This window comes from Arachis hypogaea, chromosome 3, assembly GCF_003086295.3.
Source record: "Arachis hypogaea cultivar Tifrunner chromosome 3, arahy.Tifrunner.gnm2.J5K5, whole genome shotgun sequence".
NCBI lineage: Eukaryota > Viridiplantae > Streptophyta > Magnoliopsida > Fabales > Fabaceae > Arachis > Arachis hypogaea.
Window position 1 is genome coordinate 22,911,641 of NC_092038.1, and position 16,425 is coordinate 22,928,065.

Sequence of the window (16,425 nt, forward strand, 5' to 3'; positions counted from 1 at the left end):
AGTTGAGTACTATAAGCTTCTTATTTTCTACTCAATGAAATCCAAATGGAGTTGTTTCAGTCAATATATGATTATGTTTGGAGCTGGTGCTGATGAAGTTTTCCGTCCTTTTATTTGATTGGTTAAGATTTTCATTTATTTGGTACTGCAGGATCGTGAGATACCTGAAAACAATCCAAGACTCTTACTGGTTTCTCAAACTTACGATAACCTTAGCTCGAGATTTGGGAACAGGAACTGAATTGTAGAGGTTTAAGGTCTTCATATATTATCCTTAAAGCCTTTAGCTGTTAAAGGATTTATTATTTTGAAGGAAGAATGCTTAATCCGCCGTGGTTTTTGTTTTGTTTTTTTCCTTCTCCAATTCATGGATAAGTTGGTATTGGTTCCTATGGAAGATTCACTCATGATTGTGATTCTTCTCAAGAGAAAGTTGAGCTAAGCTCTTAAAGATAGCTGCTAGGTTGTAATACCTTTTTGCTCTCAATTTGATAGTACACGTATTTGTTCTTAATGGTTTCTTTGTTGTAGAAAAATTGCAAATGTTTTGTGGTAATAAGAAAATTGTAAACTTCTACAAAGTATTCTTAATCCTAATTCTTCTTCTTCTTCTTCATCTTTCTTTTTTTTTTTTTTTGCTTCCATGTGAGAGAGGTGCTTATATCTACAAAATCGATAAGTATTATTCAAGGTTGCATTTGCATAAGCATTTCATGTATTAATGTGTCAAACTCTAAAATTTTATGCTGGTTAAAAACTCTTGGTGCACAACCCCACTAGCAAAAGAGGATAAAACGCATATTACATGGCTAACAGTTTTGAAGCGAACGTAAGAAAAAATAAAGAAATCAAATATTACTTCCTTTGTTTTTCTTAAAGGAGAGTAAAAAATAAAATCTTGTTAGTTGTTACATGTTAGCTAAAAAACTGTTGACCATCTAGATTTTTTTTTTCTCCAACAAGTTATTATTTCACTTCGCTTATAAATTATAATTGAAGTTCCTTGCAACAAGACCCTGATTGATGAATTTTCCAATACCCTCAGCATGCAAAAAATTGACTTCTTTCTGTAAAGGAAGTGAATTAGAGTGAGGGTGGATATACAATAATACAAGATTTGTTGTCATATGCTTTTCTTTGGTTCCACTTAAAAGTCTTATATGGTGTGAATCACACTTCACAACATCAACTGATAAAAAAAATTGAAAAAATCCATTCCAATATAAAAGCCTGAGTGAAAGAATTTCACAATGGCATTTGACATTAAATAACACCACAGACGGCATTTCCAAACATTCATTCAGTGGATCAATGGATGTGCTATATAATAATCTATACATGAGATTGCGGTATTATCCAAAAGTATGACCAGTTTAGAAGTATATTTACTCCTCTTATCACAGAGAATTCCAGATATAAATTCACAAAAAGATTACACATAAGGATGTGTATGGACCGGGTAAAATTAGGTTCGATGTGATCCAGACCCGACCCAAAATATATACCAGACTTATTTATTAGACCCAAATCCGGTCCTAAACTCGATAAAACTTATACACTTTCGAACCACGATTATACCGAAGAAAAACCGAGCCGTTAACATTATATTACCTTGATACCTTCTTATAAGCTAGCATGTGAAAATATCCAAATTTCCAAGACTCCAACCATTATTTGACATGGTAAAATTCATTTAAAAAAATATAACAATAACCAACTCTTCTCTAAAATAAAGCATAACCATAATCAATACTAATATTTTCTAATAACACCAAATATTTAAATTAATACAAATAACACAATATTATGTAGGTGTAGTCTATGGTGGCCACAAATTTTGGTGCCTATGGTGGCTATGGACTTCACAAAATGATATTTTCAACCAAATAAAATAAAAAATTGAAGCACATTTCAGCTCTATTAATAAATAATGACATGTTTATGAGTGTAAATAAAAGAAAAAAATTAGACCATTTATCATATTTTTTGACAAAAAAAATGATCTATCGTTTTCTCTCGTCATCGGAAATGGAGTCGCTACCAATGCCCAAAATTTAAAAAATGATAGTATCTAAAAATACTTACATTGCATTAATTTTTTTCTCACGTTAATAAATAATTATTTATATCTTTTATTTTTAATTAAAATAATCATTTTATTCTGCAATAAAAATTTTGAAGTCTAAAATTACTGTTATTAATTAAATTTTAATATTAGTAAAGTAAAATTTAAAATTATTAATTACAAAAAAGAAAAGTATAAATAGATAATGAAAATATTAATGCAATGTAAGTATTTTTACATACTATCATTTTTTAAATTTTGGGCATTGGTAGCGACTTCATTTCAGACGACAAGAGAAAACGATAGATCATTTTTTTTGTCGAAGAAATATGATAAATGGTCTAATTTTTTCTTTTATTTACACTCATAAACATGTCATTATTTATTAATAGAGCTGAAACGTGCTTCAATTTTTTATTTTATTTGATTGAAAATATCATTTTGTGAAGTCCATAACCACCATAGGCACCAAAACTTGTGGCCACCATAGAATACACCTATTATGTATTAGTCTAAAATCTTATACATTTTAAACATAAAACATTAACTTATAGTCTTATAATAACTAATAACACAAAATATTAAAGTTTACAATACTTAAATTCCACGTAAGAATAGCCATCATCCATCGCTAATAACACAATATTAATTGTGTATATGATCGGGCCACTGGACTGAGTTCGGATGACCTGAGCCATGGCCCGAATCCAACCCGAAATAATGACCGAGTCTATTTTTGAGACCCTTACCCGACCCTAGACCCGGTGAAATCACACCAAATTAGCTCCTAAAGTGTTCGAAGTCGGGCCGGGTCATGCACACCCGTAATTACACATAGAGCACACCCCTAATTACACATAGAGTTTGAGTTTCTCATAATCAGCTGCAACAGCCACCTCCAGTACTAACACTTCCATCTCTTCCACCGGGTTGACCTTGGGGACGTACATTCGCTTGCTTTATACCAAATGACTGCAATAACAATACACATTCATTGCTAATTTTAGTCAACGGACCACACATGGCAGCAGAAAATTTTCCTTTTCACATTTGGGGAATAAAACAGGTTTAAATAATTTTTTGGTTCACTTAAATACATGTGTTTGTGTATGTGGACCAAAAATTTGGCACTTGAGATAGTGCAACAGCTTTTTACAGGACAGTTACCTCATTGGACACATCAACGACACCTTCTTGAATATTCTGGAGAATCTTTGTAGCAGTCTTTATGAAGGCCTGCAGAATATAGAACAATGAAAAAATCACATTATCCATGGGGCAACGTAGCATACAGGATATGTTGTGAATTTAGGGTCTTGTCGTGCTATTAATTGGGATAAATCACCTCTTCCACATTTTGAGCTGTCCTGGCAGAAGCTTCCAAGAACAGAAGTCCATTTTCCTTTGCAAATTGCTCACCCTCCTCTTTGCTCACTGCCCTTCGGTGAGAAAGATCACACTTGTTGCCTATCAGCATGATTGTCATGTTAGGATTGGCATGCTGCCGAGCATCTTCCAGCCAACTTGCTAAATGATTAAAAGTCTCTCTCCTAATCAACAAACAAACCCTTCTTGTTGTCAGTTGAAGGAAAGATTTATGAAAAGGATCAACCTCATATTTAGGTAACACATCAGACCACTGCAATCCAGAAAAATACACGGAAGAGGTTGGGACACATTACTTTGTATTGAAGAAAATTGCACTGCATAAATGCATAAATGGAGGAAAACCGTACTGACCATGAAAACATGTTGTAAAGCAGGATTAGAGCCCCTTGCATGAGCTATCTAAAAACAAAAAATTACATAAGGTGGCTTAAAAATCAAAACTATATTAAACTCAAATGATCAACACTCGAGAGTAAGACAATAACAACAGCTGCCAGAAAAGGTATAAGAAGTAACTGGACAGCATTTCGCATTTGTCACATTCATTACCAACATCTCAATTCTCAGATCACTTGAAAGTTATGAGTTAGCATTCACAAAAATGGAAAACAAGAAGAAACTTATGTTCATTTTGAAGAGTCATATCATATAACATTTGGCATTAGTCATGCTGAGACAATTCATAAAGCATCACCCACCTAGTAATGTCATAAACTAGAAGTGCTCCCGCTGCTCCTCTGTAGTAAGATCTAGTAATGGATCTAAATGACTCTTGCCCAGCCTACGGTTAAACAATGTATTATGCATCAATGTTCATGTACTATTGTTGAATACCATAACATAAAAGAAGAGACTTGGAAACAAGTTATGACTAAGAATTCTATATACCCCCAAAGCTAAAAAAACAACTGTGCCACCTTATATTGTGTATTTGGATTCTGCAAATATGAATTAATGTCACGATCAGGCAGAGCAATTAATACATTCTTACTATATTGATTCAATCATACCTGACAATGCCAGACTGTGGATCAAATGTTTGATGCTATACCAAACAGGTCAAATATTATTTATGTATCTAGTTTTCCTAGGCTAAATCAAAAAAAAATTAAGGAATATCTTGCTGAAATGCATTAATGATACTTCTAATCATATCCATTCATGCTAAAAGAAATATACAAAGAAAAAAAAAGTATCAAGAACTAACTACAACTTTAAGGTAACTTCATTCTGAATCACTCTTTAGTTTATATTATATTATTTTCATTTTCTTTTTCCATGTTTCCCATTTTATGTATTTTGTGAAAAAACATAAAAACAATAAAATCATGTACTCATCTTCTATGTTTTTGCCGTTTCCTTCACAAAATCAGAAACATCGAAAACAAAGACAGTAACCAAACAAACCCTAATAGCATTTTTAACCTAAACAAATTCAATACCTCAAAAGATATGAACAAATACAGACCCTTGTTCCTAATCATAAGTTCCAGAAACGATTAAAATCAATTCCAGTGTCCTACTGCAAAATATGTAACATCAGTTCTCAACTAGTAATTTCAAGTACGACAAGAACAAAAAAGGAATAAAGAAAAGCATAATTATTAATTAACTTACAGAAATAACCACAAAAATAAGAGAGAGAGAGAACTAACAGTGTCCCATATCTGAAGCTTGATGGGTCGGGAATCGATGGTGACCATGCGAGCACCAAACTCAACGCCAATGGTGAGATCATGGACGGGTTGAAACCTCTTGTCAGTGAACTGCAGGAGCAGGCACGATTTCCCTACACCTGCGCCGCACCGGATAAAAACAATGAATAAGAGAAAATCAAACACGGAAATGGATAAAAGAGAAGGGAAAAAGGAATTTGAGAGAGAGAGAGAGAATAGAACCTGTGTCGCCGATGATGATGTACTTGAAGAGATAATCGTAAGACATGGCGCCGAAAAAGAAGAAGAAACGGTGGTTGACACGAAGGAGAAAGAGAGAATGGGAATGTGCGATAAATGGGGTTTTAAAAGAAAACAAACCAGGGAAGGCGCGTGATGACATGTCATCATATACCTATTTTTCTATGCTTTTTCATACAAGAAATTGATTATTTATGTTTAAATATTGAATGCTTTTATACTTGGTATATTTCCTTGATCTTTTAATTTTATAAATCTTGTAGAAAATAAGAAGAAAAAGAAGCAAAAAAGCACAAAAAAAGGAGAAAAAAAGAGCTTTGGGACACACTTTGAAGTTGGAGCATACTTTGGAACCTTAGGCCATGCTTTCAAAAGCGTGGCCCATGACCAAATTAAAGGAGAATAGGCAATCAGCACACACTGCCCTGCCCTTGCCAAGGGCAAGGGCAGAATCGTGATGCAAAGTGAGGTTGGAAGCAAGAATTTTCGCTAAGGTAAAATCTGGGCGCTCACAGCATGACCATGCCTCCTTCAAAGGGCTATAACTTGAGCTACAGACGTCCAATTGATGTGCTTCCAGTTGCGTTAGAAAGCTGACATTCAGAGCTTTCCAACGATATATAGCAATCCATATTTGGCGTACAATTGAGGCAGGAATGAAAGGCATCTTTAAGGGCAAAAAATAAGCGAAAATAAACCAATGTGCTTCCACCAAGGTTCGAAGCTGGAGCCTCACCCCAAAGCAAAGTGGCGCTCATTTTTCTGCTCTGCCCTCTTGGAGAGCAGGGCAATGTTGTGCTCTTCATGAAAAATCAAGGAAAATTGCTCCCCCAATTGCTTTCACCAAGGTTCGAACACAAGACCTCCAAGGAAGCCAAGCCTTATGCGTGAATTAGGTGCCAAGGAAACCAAGGAAAAGGAGCAGTGTGTGCCTCCACCAAGTTTCGAACTTGGAACCTCACCTTTTGGCAACATTGCCCTGCCCTCTGCAAGGGCAGGGCAGCAATTCTTGGTGCATGGCACAAAAACTGGCACGGCCAGCTTGCACAATTGTCGCGCACCAAAGGAGTTTCGGCCAGCAACAAACGCGCACCATGGCAACTCTGCCCTGCCCTCCACAAGGGCAGGGCAGCATCCTGATGCTTCCAAGCCTTGGCACGCAAATTGGATACCCACACAAAGTTTTCCTGCTCTGCCCTCCATAAGAGTAGGGCAGCCTCCTGGGAGCAACATATGGGCCAAAATCAACCAAAATTCAATTTAATTCAATTCCTCACCAAATTGAATCAAGGCCAACCAAACCCATTTCTTCTCAAATCCAAAGCAAGCAAAGCCCACATCATCACTCAAAGGCACATGGATCAATTAAATTAGGATTTTCATTTTTGTAATTTTTTTAATTTCATTTTCATTTTTCATTTTGTAAAGCCTATATAAAGGCATCAATGAGAGCTGAATTAAAAAAGGCTAGCTCCACTAGGGAGCATTAAGATTTGAGAGCTCTCTCTCTTAGTTTTCCTTCCTGTTTTAAATCTTGGATTGAAATTGGAGAAATTCTGTTTCAATTTCTATCTGAGATCTCTTTGTTTTTATTTTGCTGCATAATTCAAGGAATTGTGATTTGAATCAAGGCTCTCTTTACTGCTTCCATCTCATTTTCTTTTTCAAATTGCTTCTCTGTTGGATCAAGGAAGGAATTGAGATCTAGACTTGTTTTCTAGTCTCATTAATTCCCTGAGATCCTCACTTGTCTCTTTAAATTTCACAATTGAGCTTAATTACATTTTGTGTTGCTTCTTCAAGCAATTTTCCATTTCTGTTTAAATCTGCTGCACTTATTTCATCTTTTACTCCTCTGTTTGATTGCTCTTTATATTTTCTTGTTGAATTTTAAATTCCCTGCACCCAATCCCTTTTACATTTAATGCAATTTACATTTCGTGCAATTTAAGTTTCAGCTACTTTACTTTCTTGCACTTTAAGTTTTATGCAATTTTACTTTCTACAACTTTAAATTTCCTGTCATTTACAATTCTGTTGGCTACATTTCATCCAATATCCCTTCAATGTTAGCTTGACTAAACTAATCACCCACTAAAGTTGCTTGATCCATCAATCCCTGTGGGATCGACCTCACTCTAAGTGAGTTATTACTACTTGATGCGACCCGGTACACTTGCCGGTTGGATTTGTGTGTTGGAAATTCGTTTTCCGCAAAAACACCATCAGCGCGTCACGTGCGAGTATGGGAACATCTCTTGCAATTTTCTAATTTTTTTTACTATTTATTTTTTTAAATTTGAATTTCATTTTAAAAAATAAGTATAATTTTTTATTATTTATTTTATAAATGAGACCAAAAAAATTAAAAAGGTAACTATTTAAAAATAAAAGTTTATATTTTATCTTTTTAAATATGTTTTAAACCTGATCTCCAGTCCCTTCCTCGAAACGGTCATCAAACCCCGCATGTGATGAGTCGCCCAAACAACGTGCTCTTCGTCTGACCATGAAACGGCCAGGAACTCCCCAAATCTCCGACTTCGACCGGGAAAACCAAACAACGATCTCCTTGGCAAACCACAACGGCGAGAAAAAGGTTCCTCCAGCGATGAGGCCGAGCACCCTCACTCTCTAGCTCAGGGGGCAACTGTTACGGATCCGGCCTATGGATTCTACACCCGAAACGGTCTCCGAACCCGGTAATCCGGGTCCGACCCATTTCGTCCTTCTAGAAGGTCCGGAACAGGCCCACTAGAACTTCTAACCAACAATCAAATTCAAATACCTCTCTTATCTTAACCAAATAAGATAAGATAAGATAATTACCATCACTTATATAAAGGGGAGCCCCAGGCCCCCTCAGGTATGTCATTCACCTCACACACCTTATACCTCTTTGATCCATTCTGACTTGAGCGTCGGAGTGTCTTTGCAGGTATCACCCCCACTGCTCCAGTCAGATAATCCGGCATCCGCCTCGACTCGCAAGTTCCCGATCCATCTCTCAACCCGTACCAGAGACATCTTGTACATTGGCGCCGTCTGTGGGGAACTTGCAACGTCGTGACGACATGGCGGATATTCCCGAAGAGCAATCCCCAGTCTCTCACCACTCACACACAGGAACCCCAACCCCCAAGGTTGGGAAACCATTCCTCCCACTCACCAAAGAGTAACAAGTGCTATGCGCCAGCCAACACAGCCCCAGCAACAATCAAAGGGGGACGGTCGTCCACAGCATGAACCCCGAGCCCCTGACGGCTTGGGGGAAAAAAGTGATCCAGATAATTCAAGACCTCTGCCTCTGGATGCAAAACCTCGAGGGCCGCGTAGCGACCAAAGAACAGTGTCACCCGGAACATGGAAGCCACGCGACCTCTAAAACCCGATCCCGCCACGAAGCTAGACACAACAGGTCACCTGAACGGCGACGCAGCAAAAAACACGATCATAGCGTCTCCCGAGACCCAGAGCACCGGCGCGAAGAGGACGACCGACGACATCACCGGGAAGCCAAACGCACGAAGAGCGAACACGTGATAATGGGAGCCACCCCTTTCACAGAAAGAATCCTGATAGCCAAACTCCCGAAGGGCTTCGACAAGCCCACGGACATGAAATACGATGGAACCAAGAATCCCTAGGAACAACTAACGACCTTCGAGGCCAGGATGAACTTGGAAGGGGCCGCCGACGCGGTCCGATGCAGGGCCTTCCCGGTAACTCTGGCTGGACCTGCAATCAAGTGGTTTAACGCCCTCCCGCATGACTCCATAGCCAACTTTCACGGTATCTCGAGAAAATTTATGGCCCAATTCACCACCCGACTCACCAAATCCAAACACCCCCATCAGCTTACTTGTCATCACCCAAAGGCAGGACGAATCCACAAGGAAATACCTCGACAAGTTCAATAACGAGTGTCTAACGGTCGACGGACTCATGGATTCAGTCGTGAGTCTCTATTTGACTAACGGCTGATGACATGTCATCATGTCATGTTTTTCTATGCTTTTTCATACAAGAAATTGATAATTAGTGCTTAAATATTGCATGCTTTTGTGCTTAAATGGTATACTTCTTTGATCTTTTGATTTTATAAACTTTGTAGGAAATAATAGAAGAAGAAGCAATAAAAGCACTAAAAAGAAGAATCATACTCCCATGGTGGCAAAAGAGTTGGAAACAAACTCAAAGAGGCCTATGAGTTAAGCAAAGAGGATTTACAACCCTGACCTCTTCACATTCCAACAAGAATAATTTGAGCTACAGAACTCCAAATGAGGTGATTCTAGTAGCATTGAAAAGTAGACATCTAGAGCTTTTCAAGCATATATGACACTACATGGTGGACACTAAATCTGAGGGAGAAAACTGCCCCGATAGTGCATAGATGAACATGGTATCAACCTGCAGTAAGGCTAGCTAACCTCTTCACCTTCCAAGGAGAATAACTTGATCTGTAGAGCTTGGAATGATGTGCTCTCAATTGCATTGGAAAGTAGACATCCAGAACTTTCCAAGAATATATAATAGTATGGGGTGAACCTCAAGGATGGGCCTCAAAAGCTGACGCAAAGTTTGGCCTCCAACCAGTGCCCATAGCGCTGCGTTAACTTAGTGAGTGCAGCGCTCCTTCTCTAAGCGCTACATTTTTTAACAAGCGCTACGCTTTGAGCGCTACGCTTTCAGCGGTCTCCAAACAGCACGACCATGCCTCCTTCAAAGGGCCATAACTTGAGCTACAGATGTCCAATTGATGCGCTTCTAGTTGCGTTGGAAATCTGACATTCAGAGCTTTCCAAAGATATATAGCAATCTATATTTGGCATAAAATTGAAGCACAAGTGAAAGGTATCTTTAAGGACCAAAAACCAACCAAGCAAGTGCTCACACCAAGGCTCAAAGAGGGGGCAAGGCTCAAGTAAGGCCAAGGCATCAGCGCTCAAAGAGAGAGCGCTAAGTTAACTTAGTTAACTTTATCGGGCTCTCACCAAAACAAAAACAAGGCAAGAGTGCAACCACCAAGATTCGAACACGGGAGCTCCACCAACACAAAGGGATGTTGCGCTCTTTCAATTCACTGAGCGCTACCCTTTTGTTTTGCCAAGGAAATGAGCACCAATTTGGCAAGGCCAAGGCTTCCTCACAAGGCAAAAGGAGCGCTGCATTGGTTCTTTTAACCGAGCGCAATGCATCAAAAGGAAATGGGCCTGGCACGAACAAAATTGAAGGCACACTAGGCAAAGGGAGCGCTGCGCTCTCTTTTTTAACCGAGCATGCCCCTGGAAGGTGGTCTTGGTCCAATTTCCATTTTTTTTTACTCAAAAACAAATTTGGATCCAATTCTTCACACCAACTTAAAAAACCATTGACATCACTTCAAAGCACAAGAACAAGCTAGATTAGGAATTTTATTTAAATTGTAATTTGTTTTCAATTTTAATTTGATTTTTTATTTTCATTTTGTAAAGCTTATATAAGGCATCATTTTCATTTTAGAAAGGAGGCTGGCTCCACTAGGGAGCATTAGGAGTAGAGAGCTCTCTCTTTTAGTTTTAGTTTTTGAATTTGAGAATTGAAAGATCAAAAATCTGAGTCCTGCTTTCAGTTTCATTTCTTCTTCTGCAATTTCAATTTCAATTTCTACAATCCTCTACTCCAATTTCTTTTTCTGAAATTTTCCATTTGAGGTTGTTGTGATCTTGATTTACAATTCCTGCAATTGTCTTGAGTTTTTATTCTTCTGCACTTCTACATCTCTATTTTGGTATTGAATTGACTTGTTGCTGAATTTCCTCATCTGAGAGCTCTTTAATTCATTGCACTTTACATCTTTCAGTTCTGTTTTAATTCCCAGCACCCACACCCCTTTATTTTTCCTACAATTTAGATTTCCAGTTGCTTGTTCTCTAAGTTCAGCTTTATTGCTTTCTTTAATTCCCTGCACCCAAGTCCCTATACATTTGATGCAATTTACATTTCTTGCTCTTTAAATTTCTGTCCACTTTTCTTACTGCAATTTACAATTCATTGCAATTTACTTTCTGTTGCTTCAATTTCACTTCAACTCATCAATGTTAGCTTGACTAAACTAATCACCCACTAATATTGCTTGATCCATCAATCCCTGTGGGATCGACCTCACTCTTGTGAGTTATTACTACTTGATGCGACCCGGTACACTTGCCGGTGAGTTTTGTGTTTGGAATTCATTTTCCAAAAACACACATCAACAGCCTCATGAATGAAGACTTCCGAAAATACCTCACCACAAAGCCAGTATGGACAATGCATGAGATCCAGAGTGTAGCAAGAGAGTATATAAACGACGAGGAAGTGAGCCAAGTCGTGGCCGCCAACAAACGGCAGCACGGCAATACGGCAGCACGACATAACCCGCCGCCAAGGGAAACTCTAAAAGAACACCCAAGCCGGCAAACACCAACCGACCACCAAGGGTCGAAATATTCTTGAACTACACCCCTCTGCCAGCCCCCATTACAGAAATCTACCACCAAATAGCGGAGCGGGGCATCCACTAAAAGGCTCGACAACTAAAGGAGCGAACGGGCGGCAACAGGAGCCTGTACTACGACTACCACCGAGGATAAGGACATAAAACCCAAGACTGTTTCGACCCAAAGGACGCCCTCGAAGAAGACATCCGAGACGGCAAACTCTCCGAGTTCGCCAAAATCATCAGAGAGCCTAAACGTATAGAAAGGGACAGATCACCAGAACGCGAAGGACGTAACCCAAGGACGGCATGACAAACACCCCAGGAGAGTCCAGAAACGGATCCTACCATAGTCGTAAATGTTATCACCGAAAAAGACGCGCTAGGAAAATCAAAATCAGCGTTGAAAAAGGACCTAAAAATCTTGTCCGCTAGGAACCAAGCCTCGACCCCCTCCACTGCAGAAGTAATCACGTTTTCCCCCGAAGATTGCCAACATGACACCTCAGCAGAAGACGCCCCGTTCGTCATCTCGGCAAAGGTCGGGAGAGGGCTGGTCAAAAGGATACTGGTTGACACTGGAGCGGATTCTAACATCCTCTTCAGGGGAGCCTTCGACAAACTCAGGCTCCGAAACGAAAACCTACAAACCCACCGTAATGAGGTAACCGGGTTCGAGGATAACTTCCCTCAACCGGACAGCTCCATCACACTTCCCCTCACCATCGGAGCCGGGAACCAAAGAAAGACCATCCTCTCCGAATTTGTCATCCTCAAGGACTCTACCGCCTACAACATCATCCTCGAAAGAAAGACCATTAACGAACTCTTGGCGGTCATCTTCACCAAATTCTTACTCATGAAGTTCCAAGCTGACGACTGCACTATCGGCACAATACACGGAGATCGGGAAGTCACGATAGAGTGTGAGAACACCAGCTCGGCCCTCTACAAGAGATTCTGAGACGCGGCAGGCATCTTCCTCACCGACCTCGATGCATGCCACGACCAAAGTTCACGCAGAACCGTGGGAGGAAACAACAAAGAAGCAGAGTGGGACCTTGCAGACAAGGTCAGGAGCACAACACACCTATGGGAGCTAGCCCTAAAACAGAGAATAAGCCTAAGGTACAATGGTAGCACGGTACGACGAGACTTCGGACTAGGAAACCTCATCTTACGACAAAATGACATCGGTCCACCCACTCCCGGAGAAGGGAAGCTCACGCCCAACTGGGAGGGTCCCTACAAAATCAAGACGGTAATCGGAAAAAGGAGCTTACAGGCTCGAAAGACTAGATGGGACCAAGCTCCCAAGATCCTGAAATTCCTCTAACTTATGACGCTACTAGACGTAGAAACATCCTCCCAAAGCAACAAGAACGAGGTCACTCAAGATTATCTTTACCTTTTATATTTTGCCTTTTTCACTTTCATTTATTGCTTAAGTTATTTAATCATATATTTTCTTACTGGGCACTCTTTCCTACCCACATCGGGAGGTTTTAACGAGGCCCAAACCACAAATGAAATTCATTTTTTCAAAAGCATTTGCCCCGTCCGATGACACGAACTAAACGCGGCTACCCCGGGGGATCGATCACCCCGAGGCCAACAAAATGAATATCCAAATAATAAAACGGATATCCAAATAGGTAAACGGCTACCCGGGAATTGATCATCCCGATGCCAACAAAACAGATATCCAAACAACAAAAAATGGCGGCCTGAGGATCGATCACATCGAGGCCAACAAAACGGATATCCAAATAGGTAAAGGGCTACCCGGGGATCGATCACCCAGAGGCCAACAAAATGGATATCCAAATATGTGAATGACCACCCGGGAATCGATCACCCCGAGGCTAACAAAATGGATATCCAAATAACAAAACAGGTATCCAAACAAAAAAATGGCGGCTCGGGGATCGATCACCGCGAGGCCAACAAAACGAATATCCAAATAACAAAAATAGTGACTCGTGAATCGATCACCCGCAAAGCCAACAAAATAGAAATCCAAATAAGCTAAATAAACAAAGTCTTGAAATTGGCTCACCAAGAGGCCTAAAATAAGTTCACAATAACGGCCCAAAAAAGGCCACACAAAACAAGCATGAGCTGACGGTCTTCCAACTCGTGAAAAGCCGGACTGACCAACATCCTGCCAATCGGTGCAGGATAACGTCACGCCCTTTCCAGGCCCCTCACAATCTCCCGAATTAAAGAGAATCGGACTTTCCAACAACATAGCATTGAGATCAAGCAAGCATGCTCTCATGCTCCGATGGCAACTGTTCCAAACCTGATATCCGGTCCCTTCCTCGGAACGGTCATCAAACCCGGCATGTGATGAGTCGCCCAAACAACGCGCTCCTCGCCTAAACATGAAATGGCCAGGAATTCCCCAAATCCCCGACCTCGATCGGGAAAACCAAACAACGATCTCCTTGGCAAACCACAACGGCAAGGAAAAGGTTCCTCCAACGATGAGACCAAGCACCCTCACTCTCTCGCTCAGGGAGCAACTGTTACGGATCCGGCCCATGAATTCTACACCCGGAAATGTCTTCGAACCCGGTTACCCAGGTCCGACCCATTTCGTCCTTCTAGAAGGTCCGGAACCGGCCCACTAGAGCTTCTAACCAACAATCAAATTCAAATACCTCCCTTATCTTAACCAAATAAGATAAGATAAGATAATTACCATCACATATATAAAGGGGATCCCCAGGCCCCCTTAGGTATGTCATTCACCTCACACACCTTATACCTCTCAGATCCATTCTGACTTGAGCGTCGGAGTGTCTTTGCAGGTATCATCCCCCATTGCTCTAGTCAGATAATCCGGCATCCGCCTCGACCCGCAAGTTCAAAATCCATCTCTCAACCCGTACGAGAGACATCTTGTACAAAATAAAAATTTAATATTTAAAAAATTCAAATTCTTTTCTTAAAATACTGCTTTTAGATTAATATTTAATTCATTTATATTTTTAAATATTAATTTATTTTTCTTTATATATATTTTATTTATTTATTTTCTACTAGTAATTTAACTTCATAGACTTCGAGCCTAAAGTTACAGTTGACATGAACCGTAAACTCAGAAGATCTATATCTATGAAGAAGATAAAAAAGAGCTACTTTTAGTATCCACCTTCAGAGTACATCAGGAGAAGCGGTATAACGGCTAAATTCTTTCAATTCTACTGAGATATAGTGGGAGAAGATGTGTTTCGGGCTGTGAGGAGTTTTTTTGCTGAAGGTAGAATTTTAAGGCTGCAGCATTATTCGGTGAATAAAAAACAAAAGAATATATTTAAAAATTTAAAATTTTATAAACTAAATTTTAAAATTTTTATTTTTAAATTAATTTTTTTAAGTAAAAAAATAAAATAAAGTCTACAAATATTTAGTAAATAAAAAATTTTAAAATTATTATTTTTTAATTATCGAATTTCTAAATTAAAAATAATAATTTTTAGTAAAAGTAGAATGATAAAAAATTCCAACAATATCCAATAAAAAATATTTAAAAATTTTTAATTTTTAAATCTAATTTATTCTAAATTTTATGAAGCAGTTCAACAATAAAAAAAGTCAATGATCCGAGCGTCATGCTCCGGATGCAGCATTATCCGGTGAATAAAAAAATAAAAAATATTTTTTAAAATTTTATAAAACTTATTTTTTATTTTTTTAACTTTTAAATTAAAAAATAAATTTTTTTACTAAGAGTAGAAATATAAAATAAAGTCCAACAATATCCAATAAACAAAAAATTTTGTAAGATTATTAGCTTTTTAATTTTTAAATTTCAAAATTAAAACAAACATTTTTTACAAAAAAATAGAAAAATAAAAAGTTTCAACAATATCCAATAAACCTAAAATTTTAAGAAATTTAAATTTTAAATTTAATTTAATCTAATTTTTTTTGAAAATGTTCCGTAATAAAAAACTCAAGGGTCTAGGCGTCGTCGTCCAGGTGCAACATTATTCCATGAATAAAAAAATAAAAAATATTTTGAATTTTAAATTAATTTATTAAATCTTTATTAAAAGTAGAAAAATAAAATAAAGTCCAGCAGTATCCATTTACAAAAAAATTGTAAAATTATTATTTTTTTAATTTTTAAATTTCTAAATTTAAAAAAAATAATTTTCTTTTATAAAAATAGAAAACAAAATTTCAAAAATTTAAAATTAATTTATTTTAAATTTTTGAAAACATCAAATAACAAAAAAGTCAAGGGTCCCGACGTCGTGGTTCGGCTGCAGCATTCTTCGGTGAATAAAAAACAAAAAAATATATTTAAAAATTTAAAATTTTATAAACTAAATTTTAAATTTTTTGTTTTAAAATTAATTTTTTTTAAAAGTACAAAAATAAAATAAAGTCTAGCAATATTTAGTAAATAAAAAATTTTAAAATTATTATTTTTTAATTATTGAATTTCTAAATTAAAAATAATAATATTTTAGTAAAAGTAGAAAAAAATTCCAACAATATCCAATAAAAAATATTTAAAAATTTAAATTTTTAAATCTAATTTATTCTAAATTTTATGAAGAAGTTCAACAATAAAA

The 16,425-nt window shown here is 37.9% G+C and overlaps 1 protein-coding gene across 3 annotated transcripts; it reads right to left on the reverse strand.

Moving 5' to 3' along the window:
* Positions 1-2,592: 2,592 nt before the first annotated feature.
* Positions 2,593-5,513, reverse strand: LOC112789866 (ras-related protein RABB1b). 3 transcript variants are annotated; one of them, XM_025831963.3, is made up of 6 exons: positions 5,353-5,513; positions 5,110-5,249; positions 4,153-4,235; positions 3,411-3,615; positions 3,233-3,301; positions 2,593-3,037 (listed from the first exon to the last, which is right to left on the reverse strand). In XM_025831963.3, exons 1-6 carry the CDS (start codon positions 5,510-5,512, stop codon positions 2,945-2,947), a joined length of 750 nt encoding a protein of 249 aa, XP_025687748.2. In that variant the 5' UTR covers position 5,513; the 3' UTR covers positions 2,593-2,944. The 3 variants fall into 3 exon arrangements, with proteins under 3 accessions (XP_025687748.2, XP_029152408.1, XP_029152409.1); XM_029296575.2 differs by lacking the exon at positions 4,153-4,235 and adding an exon at positions 3,806-3,853 and having other exon boundaries at positions 3,411-3,704; positions 5,353-5,505; XM_029296576.2 differs by lacking the exon at positions 4,153-4,235 and having other exon boundaries at positions 3,411-3,704; positions 5,353-5,505.
* Between the last annotated feature and the right edge of the window lie 10,912 nt (positions 5,514-16,425).